The sequence below is a fragment of the Trichosurus vulpecula genome, chromosome 4 (genome assembly GCF_011100635.1).
Source record: "Trichosurus vulpecula isolate mTriVul1 chromosome 4, mTriVul1.pri, whole genome shotgun sequence".
NCBI lineage: Eukaryota > Metazoa > Chordata > Mammalia > Diprotodontia > Phalangeridae > Trichosurus > Trichosurus vulpecula.
In genome coordinates, this window is record NC_050576.1 from 183,046,977 (window position 1) to 183,061,767 (window position 14,791).

At 49.2% G+C, this 14,791-nt stretch overlaps 1 protein-coding gene across 1 annotated transcript; it reads left to right on the forward strand.

Annotated features, from left to right (window-relative positions):
- The first annotated feature begins 3,093 nt into the window (after positions 1-3,093).
- Positions 3,094-10,509, forward strand: LOC118846449 (keratin, type I cytoskeletal 17). The gene is made up of 8 exons (XM_036755000.1): positions 3,094-3,540; positions 5,313-5,395; positions 6,227-6,383; positions 7,586-7,747; positions 8,020-8,145; positions 8,519-8,739; positions 9,144-9,169; positions 10,415-10,509. Exons 1-8 carry the CDS (start codon positions 3,094-3,096, stop codon positions 10,507-10,509), a joined length of 1,317 nt encoding a protein of 438 aa, XP_036610895.1.
- The last annotated feature ends 4,282 nt before the right edge of the window (positions 10,510-14,791 follow it).

Below are 14,791 nucleotides of genomic sequence, written 5' to 3' on the forward strand. Positions count from 1 at the left end.
GCCTGAAGCTGGCACCTTTCTGGGCAACATGGAGAAAGGGGGCATTTCCTCCATCACTGTGGCAGAGGGGTCCCTGCCAGTGTCTTGTTCTCTGAGCTAACGTTTTCTTCTATTGGCTTCCTGCTGCCCCATTCCCCTGGCACTCCTGCTGGGTTCATACTCTATTAAAGCTTTTCTGCAGCTCAATCCTTGTTATTGTCTGGTTTGGTTATTAGCTGAGGACCCTCTGACCTCTCCTGCATCCTGTTTCAAGGCCACAGGGACATGAGATCAGAGGCGTGGGGGGGGCAAGGCGGGGGAAGTCTGTGTCTCTTGTTATGGCTTCTTTTCATAGGTTTCTGGCTTGGGTATCGACTTGTCACCCACACACCCAACTAAGCCTATGTCTATTGCTTATCTGCCAGCTTAAATCCCCACCAGTGACTGAAATGGGAGGAGCCCCACCTCCATATCTGTAAACTGTGACCTCTCTCTGGTGCCCAGGCACCCCTGGAGATCACTGGCCCTTTAAACCCCTGGCCTCCGTGAAAACATGGAAGCTGAGGCTCCTGCTACAGAGAGGGGGTGGTCCTTGAAGATACCACCCCCATCAGTGCAGTCACGTTCTCAACTCTACTCCGAACTGTGTCTGATTCAGCAGAGCGAAGGAGCTGTAGGGCATTTTTAGGACCATGTAGGATTGACTGGCTCTTTTCCTTCTCACTGGCTGGGTGTGGGTGTGTGTGCCTGCGTGGGGCAGGGGGCGGTCTGTTTGTTCTTCCTCTTTGGCAGTCCCTGGGCCACTGAGGAATCTCGTCTGGCTGAGAATAGAGGACTGTCTGGGCCTGCCTGGAGAGATGGGAAAGCAGCTGGCAGCCCCAGACACGACCACATTCCGCCCAGCCTGCCTGCCCAGGACCCTGGGACCCAGGGCTGGGCCTGGGAACCTAAAGAAGGGGGTGGGGGAAGACTCGAGGGCTCAGCAGAGACCAAAGAGCTTCACTCTTCTCCCTTTTTAGGTTTGGAACTAGAATTCTTAATGTTCTTTGTGTCATGGACCCCTTTGGCAGGTTGATGAATCCTATGAACCCTTTCTCAGAATAATGTTTTTAAATGGACAAAACAGAATATAAACTTTTACAAAGGAAATCCATTCTATTGAAACACAGGTATCAAAATATTAAAAGTTCCAAGCATGCAGACTTGAGATTAAGAAACCTTGATTTATAGGAAGCAGCATCTGATCTCTTGGCAATCGTATGATGGTTGATGGCGAAATTAGGGGGAGATGAGCTCAGAGCCTTTTCCTCTGAGGGAGGGTGGGGCCTAGGTGAAATGTTCCTTTGGTTTTTAGCTGATTCATTGTCTTCAGGGTCAAGGCCAGACCTCCCCCAGTCCCAAGTACACAGTTGAAACTGGGGAACTTTAGTGCCTAGGAATTTCACCGCTCATACCAGGTCTCCTAGATCTACTTAGTCCTTGGGTGATCAGGGCAGATGAAGGAGCAAATTCTTCTTTACCATAACTTTCTTTTTGTCCCTTCCTCCCCCTTCTTTCTGCCCATCCCTTTCATTTCATTTTGGCTACATGCCTCTTCTCACTCCCTCCGCCCCAATACAAATAATAAACTCTCTTTTTAGCACCCAGGTGGGCTTAGCTCATCCATATTGGGAATGGGCCTACTGTAAGGACTGGGACCCTGTGTGAGTACAGATGGGGGAAAAGACTGTTTCATTTTTACCTTTGGGTCCCCGGTGTCTTTGCACAGTGTCTGGCATAGAGTAGATGATTAATGATTGATTGATGTCTGTGCCAAGTCTATGGTGAGGGATGGATTTGGTACCTTCTCTGAAAATTCAAGAATCAGACTGGTATGGGTGATGGAGGAACTTGGGCCCTGGGCTGGAATCCTGGCAGAATGGGGACATGACCACCAGAGATCTGCCCTAGGATATGGTGGCATCTGAATCATGACCTGGTATACTGAATAGAACATTGCCCCAGGATGCTGATGTGGAGGAGGTGCTTCCTCCTCAGGAATAGGCGCTTCCTCCATGTGGGTACCACTGTCCAAGCACTTTGCCTTGTGATCCCAAGCTGGGGCCTTCCTTTCCTTCTTTCCTGCTCCCTAGTGAGGGCTGATCTATCCCCTCTATGGGCGGTTATCCTGTCTTATGTGCCCCTGCCATGTTCTTCCCTCCTCCCCGACCTTGTTCCCTTTGCCCCAGGTGAGCCTAGCCTTAGCTATGGCTCTGAAGGGATAAGGGTGGGTGAGGCTGGGCAGGGGGATTGTTTAAGGTCAGCCCTTCTTCAGGCTGTCACCTGGCAGGGCCAGTCAGTGCTTCCTGATTTAAGCAGGGGAAGGGGATGGGGGTCAAGACATTCAACTTCTGGCATAGGCTCAGGGATCCTTAGCCACAGCTGGGGTCAGGAGATATTTGGGGATAGATTGGACCAGCTCAGTGGTGAGCCTTCCCTGCTCTTGGCTCACACTGTGGGACTGCTTCTTTTGGTAGCTGAATGTTTCCTCTTCCTTCCCTATGAGGCAAAACCAACCTAGGGCTGCTCACTGGCAAATCTAGGTCACCTGAGATCCAGTGCCTAGAGTGACACAGCCAGGCTTTCCTGCCTTCTTCCCTTCCTCCTCCTGCTGCTGCTGATGCCTGGGAGGGCACTCACTACTCATGACTTCTCTGGAGCTCCTCTCTCTTCCTCATTAGGTCATGGGAAAGCATAGCCCCAGGGCCCGGTCCAGCCTGAATCACAGGTGACGGTATCTGAGCACAGAGAAGTACACATATTCATGAACAACGCTCGCACATACACATACGCGCACACACACGAACAAACGCCCAATTTGAGCATCTGAATAAATGAGGCCAACCCCCGGATACTAATGGGGGGAAAAGCGAGCCACCTGGGCGCTGGCAGGAGGCCAAGCAGTGATGAAAGACGTAGAGAATGGAAACAAAAAAAGTGAGGGCTTTTATCGCTCCGCCCACTGGCCTGAGTATAAAGGCAGGGGGAGAGCAACCACCCCTTACACACACCTCTCTGTCCCAGCTCCTCCTTGTGTGACTGAAAACACAGTGGGCTTTCTCTCTTTCCCTTACCATGGCCACCACTACCATTCGCCAGTACACCACCTCCAGCTCCATCAAGGGCTCCTCTGGCCTTGGTGGGAGCTCCTCCAGAGCCTCCTGCCGGGCCCCAGGCAGCAGCTTTGGTTCTGTCTCCTCTTCTAGGCTGGTCTCAGGAGGAAGCCTAGGGGGAGGTTATGGAGGCAGCAGTTATTCTGGCAATTACAGCTTCAGTAGTGGGTTGGGGGGCAGCTATGGGAGCAGCTTCGGTGGTGTGGATGGCCTCCTGGCTGGTGGGGAGAAGGCCACCATGCAGAACCTCAACGACCGCCTGGCTTCCTACCTGGACAAGGTGCGTGCCCTGGAAGAGGCCAACACTGATCTGGAGCTGAAGATTCGGGACTGGTACCAGAAGCAGGCACCTGGGCCTGCCAAGGACTACAGTGGCTACCATCAGACCATTGAGGACCTGAAGAACAAGGTACCACCCTGCCACCCCCAGAAAACACACACACACACACATACACACACAGGCATATATGTCTCATAAAATCCTAGGAGCTGGAAGGAACATCTACTCTGACTCCCTTCTTTTATAAAGGGAGAAACTGAGGCACACAGTTTAGTTAATGGCAAAGACCCAGATCTCTCAGCTGATATTACATATTGCCAGAGCTTAGAGAAGGGTTTAAATAAGACATTAAGGGTTTCCTAGATGAGAGGCAGTGTCCAGTAGAAAGACACCTGGCTTTGGAGCTAAGAGTCCTGGGCTTGGATCCCACTATGGGATGCTTAACCATCTGTGTAACATTGGGCTTAATGTTGTTATGCCTTCATTTCCTCATCTGTAAAATGAGGGAGTTGGATAGATGATCTCCATCCATGGAGGGATAGACCCTTCAAGGTCTAAATCTACAATCCTTGGAAGTAGGATTCCCTTGAAGCGCCATGATTGGTTCCTTTGGGAGGGATGGAACAGCTCGCCACCTGTGCCTTAGAGATGTCCTCAGTTCAGGTCTCTCCTTGAGGCTGGGTGCAGCGAGAGACAAATAGCCTCCTCTCCTTGTCAAGGGTAAAGTCAACTCCTGTGATACCCCCATGTCCTAATTCTGTTCTGACCCCCCAAATCTCTTGGGACCAGGGAAGAAAGTTGGGGATGGGCTAATGCAACTTGGTTGAGGGCCAAGCCACCTGCTACTAGGAGGAGGTGGATGCTGCCACCTAAGGAAGGATTCAGGCTAAGGACTCCAAGGCTGCTGAAGGCTTCAGTTAGTGTCTTGTAGGTATCTTCAATACCTTGTATGGAGAATTCAGGGATTCCTTCCTTGGTTCCCTCTTCCAGAGGCTGTCTTTTTTTTTTTTTCCTGCGCATTCCTGAAAGGAGGAAAGCTCAAAGGGAGGACCTGCAGGTTGAAGCATCTCTGGGATGCTGGCTGCTTATTCGCCAAGCTCCTCTGGGTTTGAATTTGATGTCTTCCCCAGTCACTCCTTTGGGCAGCTTCCACGAGCCTTAGTTTTCCTACCCTTCCCTTGAGGGGATCAGGCCAGAATGGCAGAATGAGGTCATGGAAAGCACACTGGATTTGGAGTCTGAAGACTTGGGTTCAAATTCCAGCTTCAACAGTTTACTCTCTGGGTATCCTTGGGCAAGTCACTTAACTTTTCTGAGCCTCAGTTTCCTCCTGGGTAAAATGAAGGTGTCTTCCGGTTGACATCTATGCTCCTATGATTTTTAAGGCACTTGATCTCTATGTTTTTCTGTCTGGCATTTCTAATCCACCCTATGCCCAAGACCAAGTTTTGGGGTCGGCCATCCCTGGTTCAGGTCCCTCAGGTTTCCTCCCTGCTAGCCTGCAGCCTCTTCACATAGATCAGAGCATGGGTGTGTGTGGGGTTGTATTGGGAGAAGGGGGGCAAGTTTCAGCTCATTCAACTCCTACTTGGCTCCTGTATGCCCCCTGAAGCAACCTCAGAGCAATTATCTTGGTGGGATGGAGGAGGAGGAGTTAGGGAGGGAGGGTCTGAGTGGAGGAGGGGCCACTATCTGATGCCCCTGGGTAGGAAAAACCTGTCTCGTAAACCTAGCATCAAATATGGCAGTTAAGGCCAGAGGGGGCGTGTGTGTGGGGGTCTGTTTCTCTGATGCCTATGAAGGACAGTCAATAGGGAGAGGACAATCTAGTTATCTGGGATCCAATCTGTCTCTGCTATCTTCTCCCTAACTCACCCTTGCCCTGTGTCTACCTCCCTCAGATCCTCACGGCCACTGTGGACAATGCCAACATCCTTCTGCAGATTGACAATGCCCGCCTGGCTGCTGATGACTTCCGAACCAAGTGAGCTGTGGGCTGTGCTTGAGAGCACCCTGTCATTTATCTCTCTCTCTCTCTTATGTGCATGTTGGAGGGGGGTAGTCTGAGGCCTTCCTAGTCCCCCATGATCAGGCATATTCATTCAGAGAGGCTGGGGCAGCTAAGCTGTTCTACTGGCCCAGCATTGTCAATGAGAAACTGCTTCAGGTTTTCCTGAGGTTGGTTGTTTTCCTGAGTTCTTGGCAGGGTCTTTGAACTAGAGAAGGTGAACCTAGAGGGGGGAGAACTTGCTGCTTTTTGGCTTCTTAGTCTCTAGGCCAGCAGCTTTTATGATAATGGGGTCCCTGGAACTGCCTGGAAGATACTCAGGCAGAGGAAAAGGAGTAGAGGAGGGAGAGAGAGAAAAGAAAGGTGGAATGAGGAGAAGGCGGCATTGCAGAGAGGAAAGACCATTGGATGTGGAATCAGAAAGTCTGGGGTTGAATCCTTGATTTATTTATTTATTACTTGCAAAACCTGGGGCAAGTTGCTAAACCACTCTGGGTCTCAGTTTCCTCATCTGTAAAATGACTCAGTAATCTCTAATGATCCTTCTACCTCTAAATCCTATTATCTTATAAGAGAGGAGAGAGAGGGAAGACAGAAGGGTGGATAAGGAATAGTACTTTGACACCCCCCCCCCCCAATTGCCTAATTTGAGTCCATAGGTGACCCCATTCCTACCTCAGTTCCTATGGTCATCTTCTCGGACTAATCCTTCTGAGTGGGGCTCTTGTTTCCCGTAAAGGACTAGGGAAAGGTCAGCTCCTAGAGATACTGTACATATCTTCCTGAGCTCTCTGGTTCCTGTTGCAGGTATGAGACAGAGCTGGCGTTGCGCACCAGCGTGGAGGCTGATATCAATGGCCTACGCAGAGTGCTGGACGAGTTGACCCTGGCCAGGGCTGACCTGGAGATGCAGATTGAGAACCTGAAGGAGGAGCTGGCTTACCTTAGGAAGAACCATGAGGAGGTGAGTCTAAAGAAGGGGCAGTGGGAGCCTAGGAGAAGGTGAAAGGGAGAGAATGTGAATTATACTTTCTGTGGGCTTAGGGATGCCAGAGGAGACTGACTGGAAAGTTGGGAAAGGTACAGTCAGGGTTCAGTGTTAGTCACATTGTCAGTCAACAAGGATTAATGGTCTAGTGTGTGCCAAACCTCGTAAAGGCTAGGAAGGGAGATCTGGTCCTTCGATAGCTCCCATTCTAAGGGGTGGAGACAAAGTCCTTGTCCTCAAAGAGCTCCCATTTTGATGGGGGAGGCTGGACACACCTCAGAGGAGATAGAGGAGCAAGGACAAAAAAAAATAAACTACAAACTGAGCTCCAAAAGGGAAATACAGAGAAGGAATGGCCAGAAGAACGTCATGTGAAACCTAGGAGCCCTGAATCTCCCAAGAAAACTGGAAAAAACTTAATCTCAGGAGGCCTCCTCCTGTGCAGGGGGATGGAAGCTGAGCTGAGAGTTAAAGGCCACATATCCTCTGCCAGGCAGCCAGGAGGGGCCTGTCTTAAGGAGCCATTGGTCAGAGATGCCCCAGACCTGAGAGTTCTAGCATGATGCAGTGATAAAAGAGGCAGTGTGGAGTAATGGAAAGTGATGGCCTTGGAGGCAAGAAGATCTGGGTTCAAAGCAGATTTCAGACATTTACTAGCTGTGTGACCCTGGGCAAGTCACTTAATCTCTTTGGGACTCGGTTTCCTATAGATGAGAGGGTTGGACCCAGTGACCCTTGAACTCTCAATCTAAGGCAGCTAAGGGGTATAGTGGGTAGAAAGCTGGACTTGGATCCAGGAAGACCTGAGTTTAATTCCAACTTCAAAAACTTACCGGTTGTTTAAGTCACTTAACTTCTGTCCTTAATTTCCTCAGATATTAAATGAGGACGGTAACAGCATCTATCTCACAGGATTATTGTGAGGTCAGCTGAGGGTACGTGTGTAAAGTGCTTTTCAAACCTTAGAGAGCTATGTAAATGCTATTATTATGATTAAACTCTGAAATAACGTTGGAATTGGAATCCAAGGACCTAGGTTCAGGGCTCTGATCTTCTACTTACCACTTGTGTGACATTGGACAAATAGTAGCTTTCTCTCGGCCTCAGTTTCTCAATTTGTAAAATGACCACATGGCTTTTGAAGAGTCCCTTGCAGATGCCCCTATGATTGTCCACAGGAGATGAATGCCCTTAGAGGCCAGGTGGGTGGAGAGATCAATGTGGAGATGGACGCAGCACCTGGTGTGGACTTGAGCCGAACCCTGGCTGAGATGCGTGACCAGTATGAGAAGATGGCGGAGAAGAACCGCAAAGATGCTGAGGACTGGTTCTTCAGCAAGGTGGGTACCAAACTGGGGCTCTTGCCAGGGGCCTATATGGCTTGAGGAAGGGGAATCTATCTTGATTGGTTTTCCTTAGGGAGGGAGAGGATGTCAGAGCCCTGACACGCTCTGCTGGTAGCCTGGCCTTGTGGGGTTTGCATCTAGCCTGTTTTATGAAGGCTTGCCAACCCTGTTGGGTGTAGATAGGTGGATCGGGGCCCTGAACTCAGACTATAGTGAGTGGGTTCATGCTGACTCCTCCTAAATCTGTTTCTCCCACTCCTCTCTAGACTGAAGAGCTGAACCGAGAAGTAGCCACCAACAGTGAGCTCCTGCAGAGTGGTAAGAGCGAGATCTCTGAGCTGCGCCGCAGCGTTCAAGCCCTGGAGATTGAGCTGCAGTCCCAGCTCAGCATGGTAGGTACCCCATGCTTGATGCCCCATGGTAGGTGCCTCCAGTCTCAGCTTGTAGACTAGACCTAGCCACCTAGGAGAGGTGCATAGAAGGATTGGCTTGGAGCCAGGAAGATCTGAATTAAAATCCCACCTCAGATACTTACTAGCTGTGAGTCCCCCATGCAGTGAAAAAAAAAAAGGCAGTGTGATACAGATCTGGGTTCCAATGCCATCCTAGATACTAGCTATGTGACCTCTCTGGGACTCAATTTCCTCGTCTGTAAAATGAGGAGGCTAGACTTGATGCCCACTAATTCTATGATCTATGAGTTCTGAGCCACATGGAAGGATGGAGAGTGAGTCGATGACTCCCTGTTCCTCTCTCCTCCTCCAGAAAGCCTCCCTGGAGGGCAGCCTGGCTGAGACAGAGAGTCGCTACTGCGTCCAGCTGTCCCAGATCCAGGGGCTCATCAGCAGCGTTGAGGAGCAGCTGGCTCAGCTCCGCTGTGAGATGGAGCAGCAGAACCAAGAGTACAAGATCCTCCTGGATGTGAAGACCCGCCTGGAGCAGGAGATTGCCACCTACCGCCGCCTGCTGGAGGGAGAGGATGCCCAGTGAGTGACCAGGCAGTGAGGTGGCCTGAGGGGGTGAGGGTGGTGGGTGAAAGGCTGGTGGTGAGAGCCGTGACTGGGGGATGAGGGCAGCTCTCATCCATCAGAGACTTTGAGCCTTGGCATATAGCAAAATAAACACCTCTGTGACAGGGAGAGCAGAATTTTCTGGTGTTAAAAACACATGCATTTGCCAAAAACAGTAAAAAAAAAAATGTCCCTCACTAGGCCCTATGTATCAGCTTGTCTCCATGATAGCTGCTCATTCTGTCTCCCTGCTTGTGACCCCTGTGCAAACAGTGGACTGGGTATATGTGGAAGGGGGCAGGTTCCTTTGATTTTGAGGAGTCTCAAAAGCCAAAATCCCAGGCACTCACATCTAATATATTCTTTTTCTTCTCCCACAGCCTGTCTCAGTACAAACCCAAAGAACGTAAGTACAGTAACAGCTGGAAAGGGGTAGGGAAGATCTTTGGGTGCTGGGCACATCTGCAAAGCTTCAGTGGGGTGTTTGTACAGTTATGTCCAGGTGTCATTAGAAACAATGACAAAACCACTGGGGCAGGGTGAGAAAGTAGGGGAATCATTAGTCATTCATCATTTACTGTCACTGAAGCAGTCAGAGGGCTGTGATACATGCTGTGCAGGGATTAAAGGAAGGACAGCAGGGAGAGCTGAGTCTGGCCTTTTGGGACTTCTCAGTCCAATAAGTGAGACAAAATCCCCTTTCTCGAGGGGCTCCCAGGCCTCGGAGAAGCTTGCAGTTTAGTTGGAAAGACATGGTGAACACACAAGAGGGTAATTTAAGAACAGCAATGAGAGGCAGTGTGGCAACATAGATAACAAGCCAGCCCGGAAGTCAGGCAGACCTGGGTTCAAGTCTCTCCTCTGACATATACTGGCTGTCTATCCTGGGTAAGCAACTTGATTTCTCAGTGATCTAGACAACTCTCCAAGGCAACAAGTTGCAGAGAAGGTGCTGATCTGTGATGACAGAGGGAGTTTCCTCTCTTGGGATTTCTCTATACTAATGAAAATGGGTCCAATTCCCATCTACCATCTCTATCCCCTTACCAAATGTGGTAGTATCATAAGTGGTATCATTGCCTGTTGAACACTTGGCTGAATCAGCTCAGGGGATGCAGAATAAAGGGAGGGGGTGGAAGGCTTAACCAGTCATTCCATAAGGGGAAAATGGCCACATCAAGGGTATACAGGCAACAAGGGGATCTGGCTTGGAGATGGAGAGCACGTCAGTTGTGCTAAGAGAAGAAAGGAGGAGGGAGGGACTGATGAGTCTGGGGAAGTTGGTAGAAGAATCTTGAATGTTAAGCTGAGGAGTTGATTTTATAGGCTGGGGAACAGTGTAGGAAGGGTCAGATGGTAACAGTCAATAAACATCTATTAAGTGCTTACTGCATGCCAGGAACTAAGGTAGTTTGGGATACAAACACAGGTAAAGAAAAGCTCACATTTTAATGGGGGAGACAACAATTATGTGCATACACTAGAATAACATACAAGAAGACATCCAAGGTCTCCCAGTCTAAATGGGAGTATAATCTCAGGGGAGTTAGCATGCTTTGGCGGTCTGTGCTCTACTGTAGCTAAGAAAGTGAGTTCTGACCTGGTTTTGGCTATGTCACTAAACATCTGCATCTCTTGGCTTCTTCTGCAGCTGTGACCACTCGCCAGGTGCGCACCATTGTGGAGGAGGTGCAGGATGGCAAGGTCATTTCTTCCCGGGAGCAGGTCCACCAATCTACCCGCTAAGGAAGCCCCTCTGGCCCAAGAGAGAAGCAAGAGGAAAGCCACTTTTTAGTGACCTCATTTGGGACCCTGCTTATGTCTCTCCCTCCTTCAACTTCCTGCTGTAGCCCCTTCTCCCAACTCCAATGCATGCCCCCTGCTTTCTGGCTTCCTGATTAATAAAGCTTGTTGACTCAGTGATGCTAACTGGAGTCCTATGTTGCCCTAGAAGGTGGAATCCCTGTGGGACCACCAAAAGTGGGTCAGGGAGAGAAGGAGAACCTTCCCCCTTTGCCTGGGACTGTGGTGGAAGGAATAGAGGGGGCCTGAGCCCCAGCATTTTGCCTATATACTTGCATCTTGGGAGTCCAGGGGGACCCCAAGGCTTCAATTCTCCACAAACATAAGGTCTATCAGAGTGTCATTAGGCCTTTCCTAGAGGACAAGTCCTGAAAGATTTCTATAGTCTATCATCTGGGCCTCAGTTTCCTCATCTGTAAAATGAAGAGACTGGCCTAGATGATTTCTGGGGTTCCTCCCCCCACCCCAGTTCTAAATCTATGCTTCTACAAGCCATCATCCATTGACTTGGGACCTGGAGTGCTAGCATTCTGATTTTTTGTTATTCCTTCTCTCTTTCTTCCTCTTCTGTCCATTAAATGTCAGTTCCCTGCTGCTATCTTTCCACCTGACAGTGGGCAGGGGGAAATGCAAAGATCAGAGACTAAGTCTGACAACCTTCTTTACAGGACTTCTTAAACTTTTTTAGGAGATTATGGGCTTCTTCAGCTCAATGTCTTGTTGCTTTCATTCATAATGGAGCGAAACGCTAAATTTCGCTTAGAGGTTAATGAAAATAAAGATGCCATTGTTTTCCCCATTTCAGTTCACAGACAACCTGAAATCTATATATGGACTCCTTGGGGTGGGGGGTGGGGGTCTTAGAGCTCAGGTTAAGAACCCCTGCTGTAGGGGAAAGCCTGAAGAGAGCAGGCTAGTGGCTGGGCCCTGCTCCCTCCTGTCAGTCTTAGGTCCATGGTTCCAATCTGAGACTTGGACAAACCTATGGAGAAGCCCTAGGGTGGATGGGGTGGGGATGGAGTAGGGGAGAGGGCCCATTAATATTCTCCCCAACCCTTTCCCCTACGACTATGGAGGAGAATGACTTTGGGTGATTCATTTAAACGTCCAGGGTCTCAATTTCTTCTTTTGTAAAATGAAAGCTATGGACATGTTGATCCTCAACTTTAAATCCTATGACCTGCTCTAGGGTTCAGAGAGGTTTCCAGAAATTACAAGTGCCAAAGATGGAGGTGGAACTTGCCTCAGGCTCTAGAACTAATTCCAAAAATGGAAGGAAAATAGAGATGTCTCATTAGTGTGAGAAGTCAAGGTTTACAGATGAACATCTTTGCCATATCATGTCTGCCAAGGGTTAAGGCAGCATCTTCACAGGCTGTGGAGGGTCGGAGGCAGGAGCCTCCCCATACTGCAGTTTTATAGTCTCCCAATCTCAGAACCCAATGCAGAAATTTAGGCTAAGGTCTCTGCCCAGGGTGAGGAGGGCAGGAGAACAGGTAGCCATTGCTACCCCCAACCCTAACCCCTCCTTCTTGTTCCCAAAGGCAGAGAGCAGGAAACCCAGGAGAAGCCTGGGGGAATATGCCCTATTGGTCTGCAGGGAGGGAGCAATAGTGGGACAGGCCCCAGGATGCTGTGCCTAGACACCTGACATTCTGGGAGTAGGCACAGGTTGGCTTTGTGAAAGGGATCAATTCCTTTTGAAATTATGCATCATCATCTCCTCATCTCTCGTGCAATAGACTCAGAGTGGGAAGGGCCTTAGCTTTGGGCTAGGGTGTAGAGAGCACTGTCTCTTTTGGGGAAGGTATGTGGGACATTCCAGGAGACTCCTTTGACTAGATGTCTTACTCTCCTCCCTCCACTGCCCCAGGGGAGAGGAGGGTGGAGACGGAAGTGGTTGGTCCCTCTGCTTAGGGAGGAGAGTCTAGGAGCTAACACCAACAGATGTATTTTCTTTTTAGGAAAATACCTCTCTTGGGCGGTGGCTGTGATTGTTGGCTAGAGTCTTTCCCCAAATAAAACTCACAGATAAGGTGTGGGTGGCAGTAGTGGGGGGGGGTGTGGGGGTGGTGGGGGAGAAAGGCCCCATGTGGTCTCTGCTCGCAGCGAAATCCTTGGATCACAGGATTGAGCGCTGGAAGGAATTTTAGGGGAAGAATAGATCTAGAATTAGAGGAGTCCTCAGAGGTAATTTAATCTGGTTCAAAACTTCCCCCCCACATCCCCTCTCCCCCCCATTTCATCGATGAGGAAACTGAGGCCTACTTGCCCAAGGTCACCCAGGTAGTGTCACAGGTGGGGTTTGAAGTCAGGTCCTATGACTCCATGGTCAGAGCTCATTCTACTGTACCAATAGGAAAATGATAAGCAGGAGAAACTAGGTTTCTCTTGGAGTCAGGAAGACTTCCCTTCCTGAGTTCAAATCTGGCCTGAGACACTTACTAGATGTGTGACCCTGGGCAAGTCATTTAACCCTGTTTGCCTCTGTTTCCTCATCTGGAAAATGATTTGGAGAAAGAAATGGCAAACTATTCTGGTATCTTTGCCAAGAAAGTCCCAAATGAGGTCATGAAAAGTTATATATAACTGATCAACAGCAACAACACGAGCGAGGACTGCCAGAAGAGACCCTGGCACATCTCTTGCTGCCCACGCCTCTGACAATTGGGACCTTCCTAGGCAGAAGGCATAAAGAAAGGCTCCTGGGGTAGCAAAATCAATGCAAATCCCTGGACCTGTTGCCGATTCCTCCCTGACTCTATTGGAGTTTGAGATCTCTCCCCTTCCATACTCTTGGTAAAGAACTTGTCCCCCTTTTCCTTTTCCCCTCCCCTCCCCTCCCTCCCCTTCCCTTTCTTCTCTACCTACAAGAAATAAGACAGCTTTATGAATTAGCCAAAGAAAGACACTGGAATACAAGATGGAGTCACTTAGGTCAATGGTCCCAGAGGATGTGGTGTGTTTGGAAGAATGGGCCAGGCCTATCTGTGCCTCCTCCTGCTGTCTCTCCTTCCATTTTGAACAAGGGAAATATATCAGTGAGAAAGAGAGAACTCTGAGTTAATAAAGCCTAAGTAAGGAATTCAGCCCCACTTTATGGACCAAAGGGAGGGCCTACAATGACCCAGGCACTTGACACTGCCTTACCACCTAGCATTCTGGGATTATGCTTCATTAGTTCTGTGGATGGTATCCAGCCTCACCACTATATAGGCTGGGAAAATATTCTTAATTAGCAATCTTGGTGCTTGGGACAAATTACAGAGAAAGAGGCCTTGAAGCCATTTTGTAATTTGTAACACGTAAGTGAGATAAGAAGTAATTAAGACAAATTCAGTTAAGTGGGTGAATTACTACTACTCAACTGGACAGTATGTGTTCTATGTCTATGTCCTTTAAATTTTGGAACCCTGAGAGACAAAGCCTCTATTGCTCACCTTTATACTTCCCTAGAGGTTCCTGGGATAGCTGAGACCTCAGGCAAGTGGGAGGAAGGAGTGTCTTCTCCAAGGAGGAGGCAGAACAAGGGACCCTTGAAGGTTTAGATTACTTCCCCAGAAGGGGAAGAAGATTTAGGAAGGAATGAGGGAGTGGGAAAAGGGCCAAGATATTTTTCTTCTTTTGTAGTAGGTTGTTTTCAGACTATGAGGACTTATCTAGGGGCAGGAGTAAGAGAGGAGGAGGGTGAGAATGTTTGCTGGTAGGAGAGGATCTTTGCGCTCGAATGCAGATCAAAGCATACTCATTTGGCATCTGGGGGTGGGAGGTGAGTTTCCCAATCATAAGAACCAGTCCCAAGTTTTCATTGCCCAACCCTTCCCAGTAACCCAAAGGATGACCTCATTTATCCTCTAATGATCCTAAAGGAGCAGGGAAATAACTGGGAAGAGTCTCCCCATTGTATGGATTAAGACACTGAGACCAAGAGAAATGCCTTGACTCATCCAGTGTCACTGGGCATGTCAAGGGTGGAGTAGGAGAACAGGACAGGTTGAATCAACCTAGAAACCGGGGGCTTTGTTCAAATTGTGGCTGATGGGATGGATCAGAGCCCAGGGTCTTACCCCTTCCCTCTATGGGGTAGGATGACAAGAAGGAATTAGTAGGTGGGTGAGGGGGGGTAGTGGTTGTAGTGAGGGTTATGTGGCAATTCTTGAAAACCTGGGGCTTGTTAGAAGATTCTAGACCTTATTCTGTATGTTTCTGCCAAAACTAACTTTTG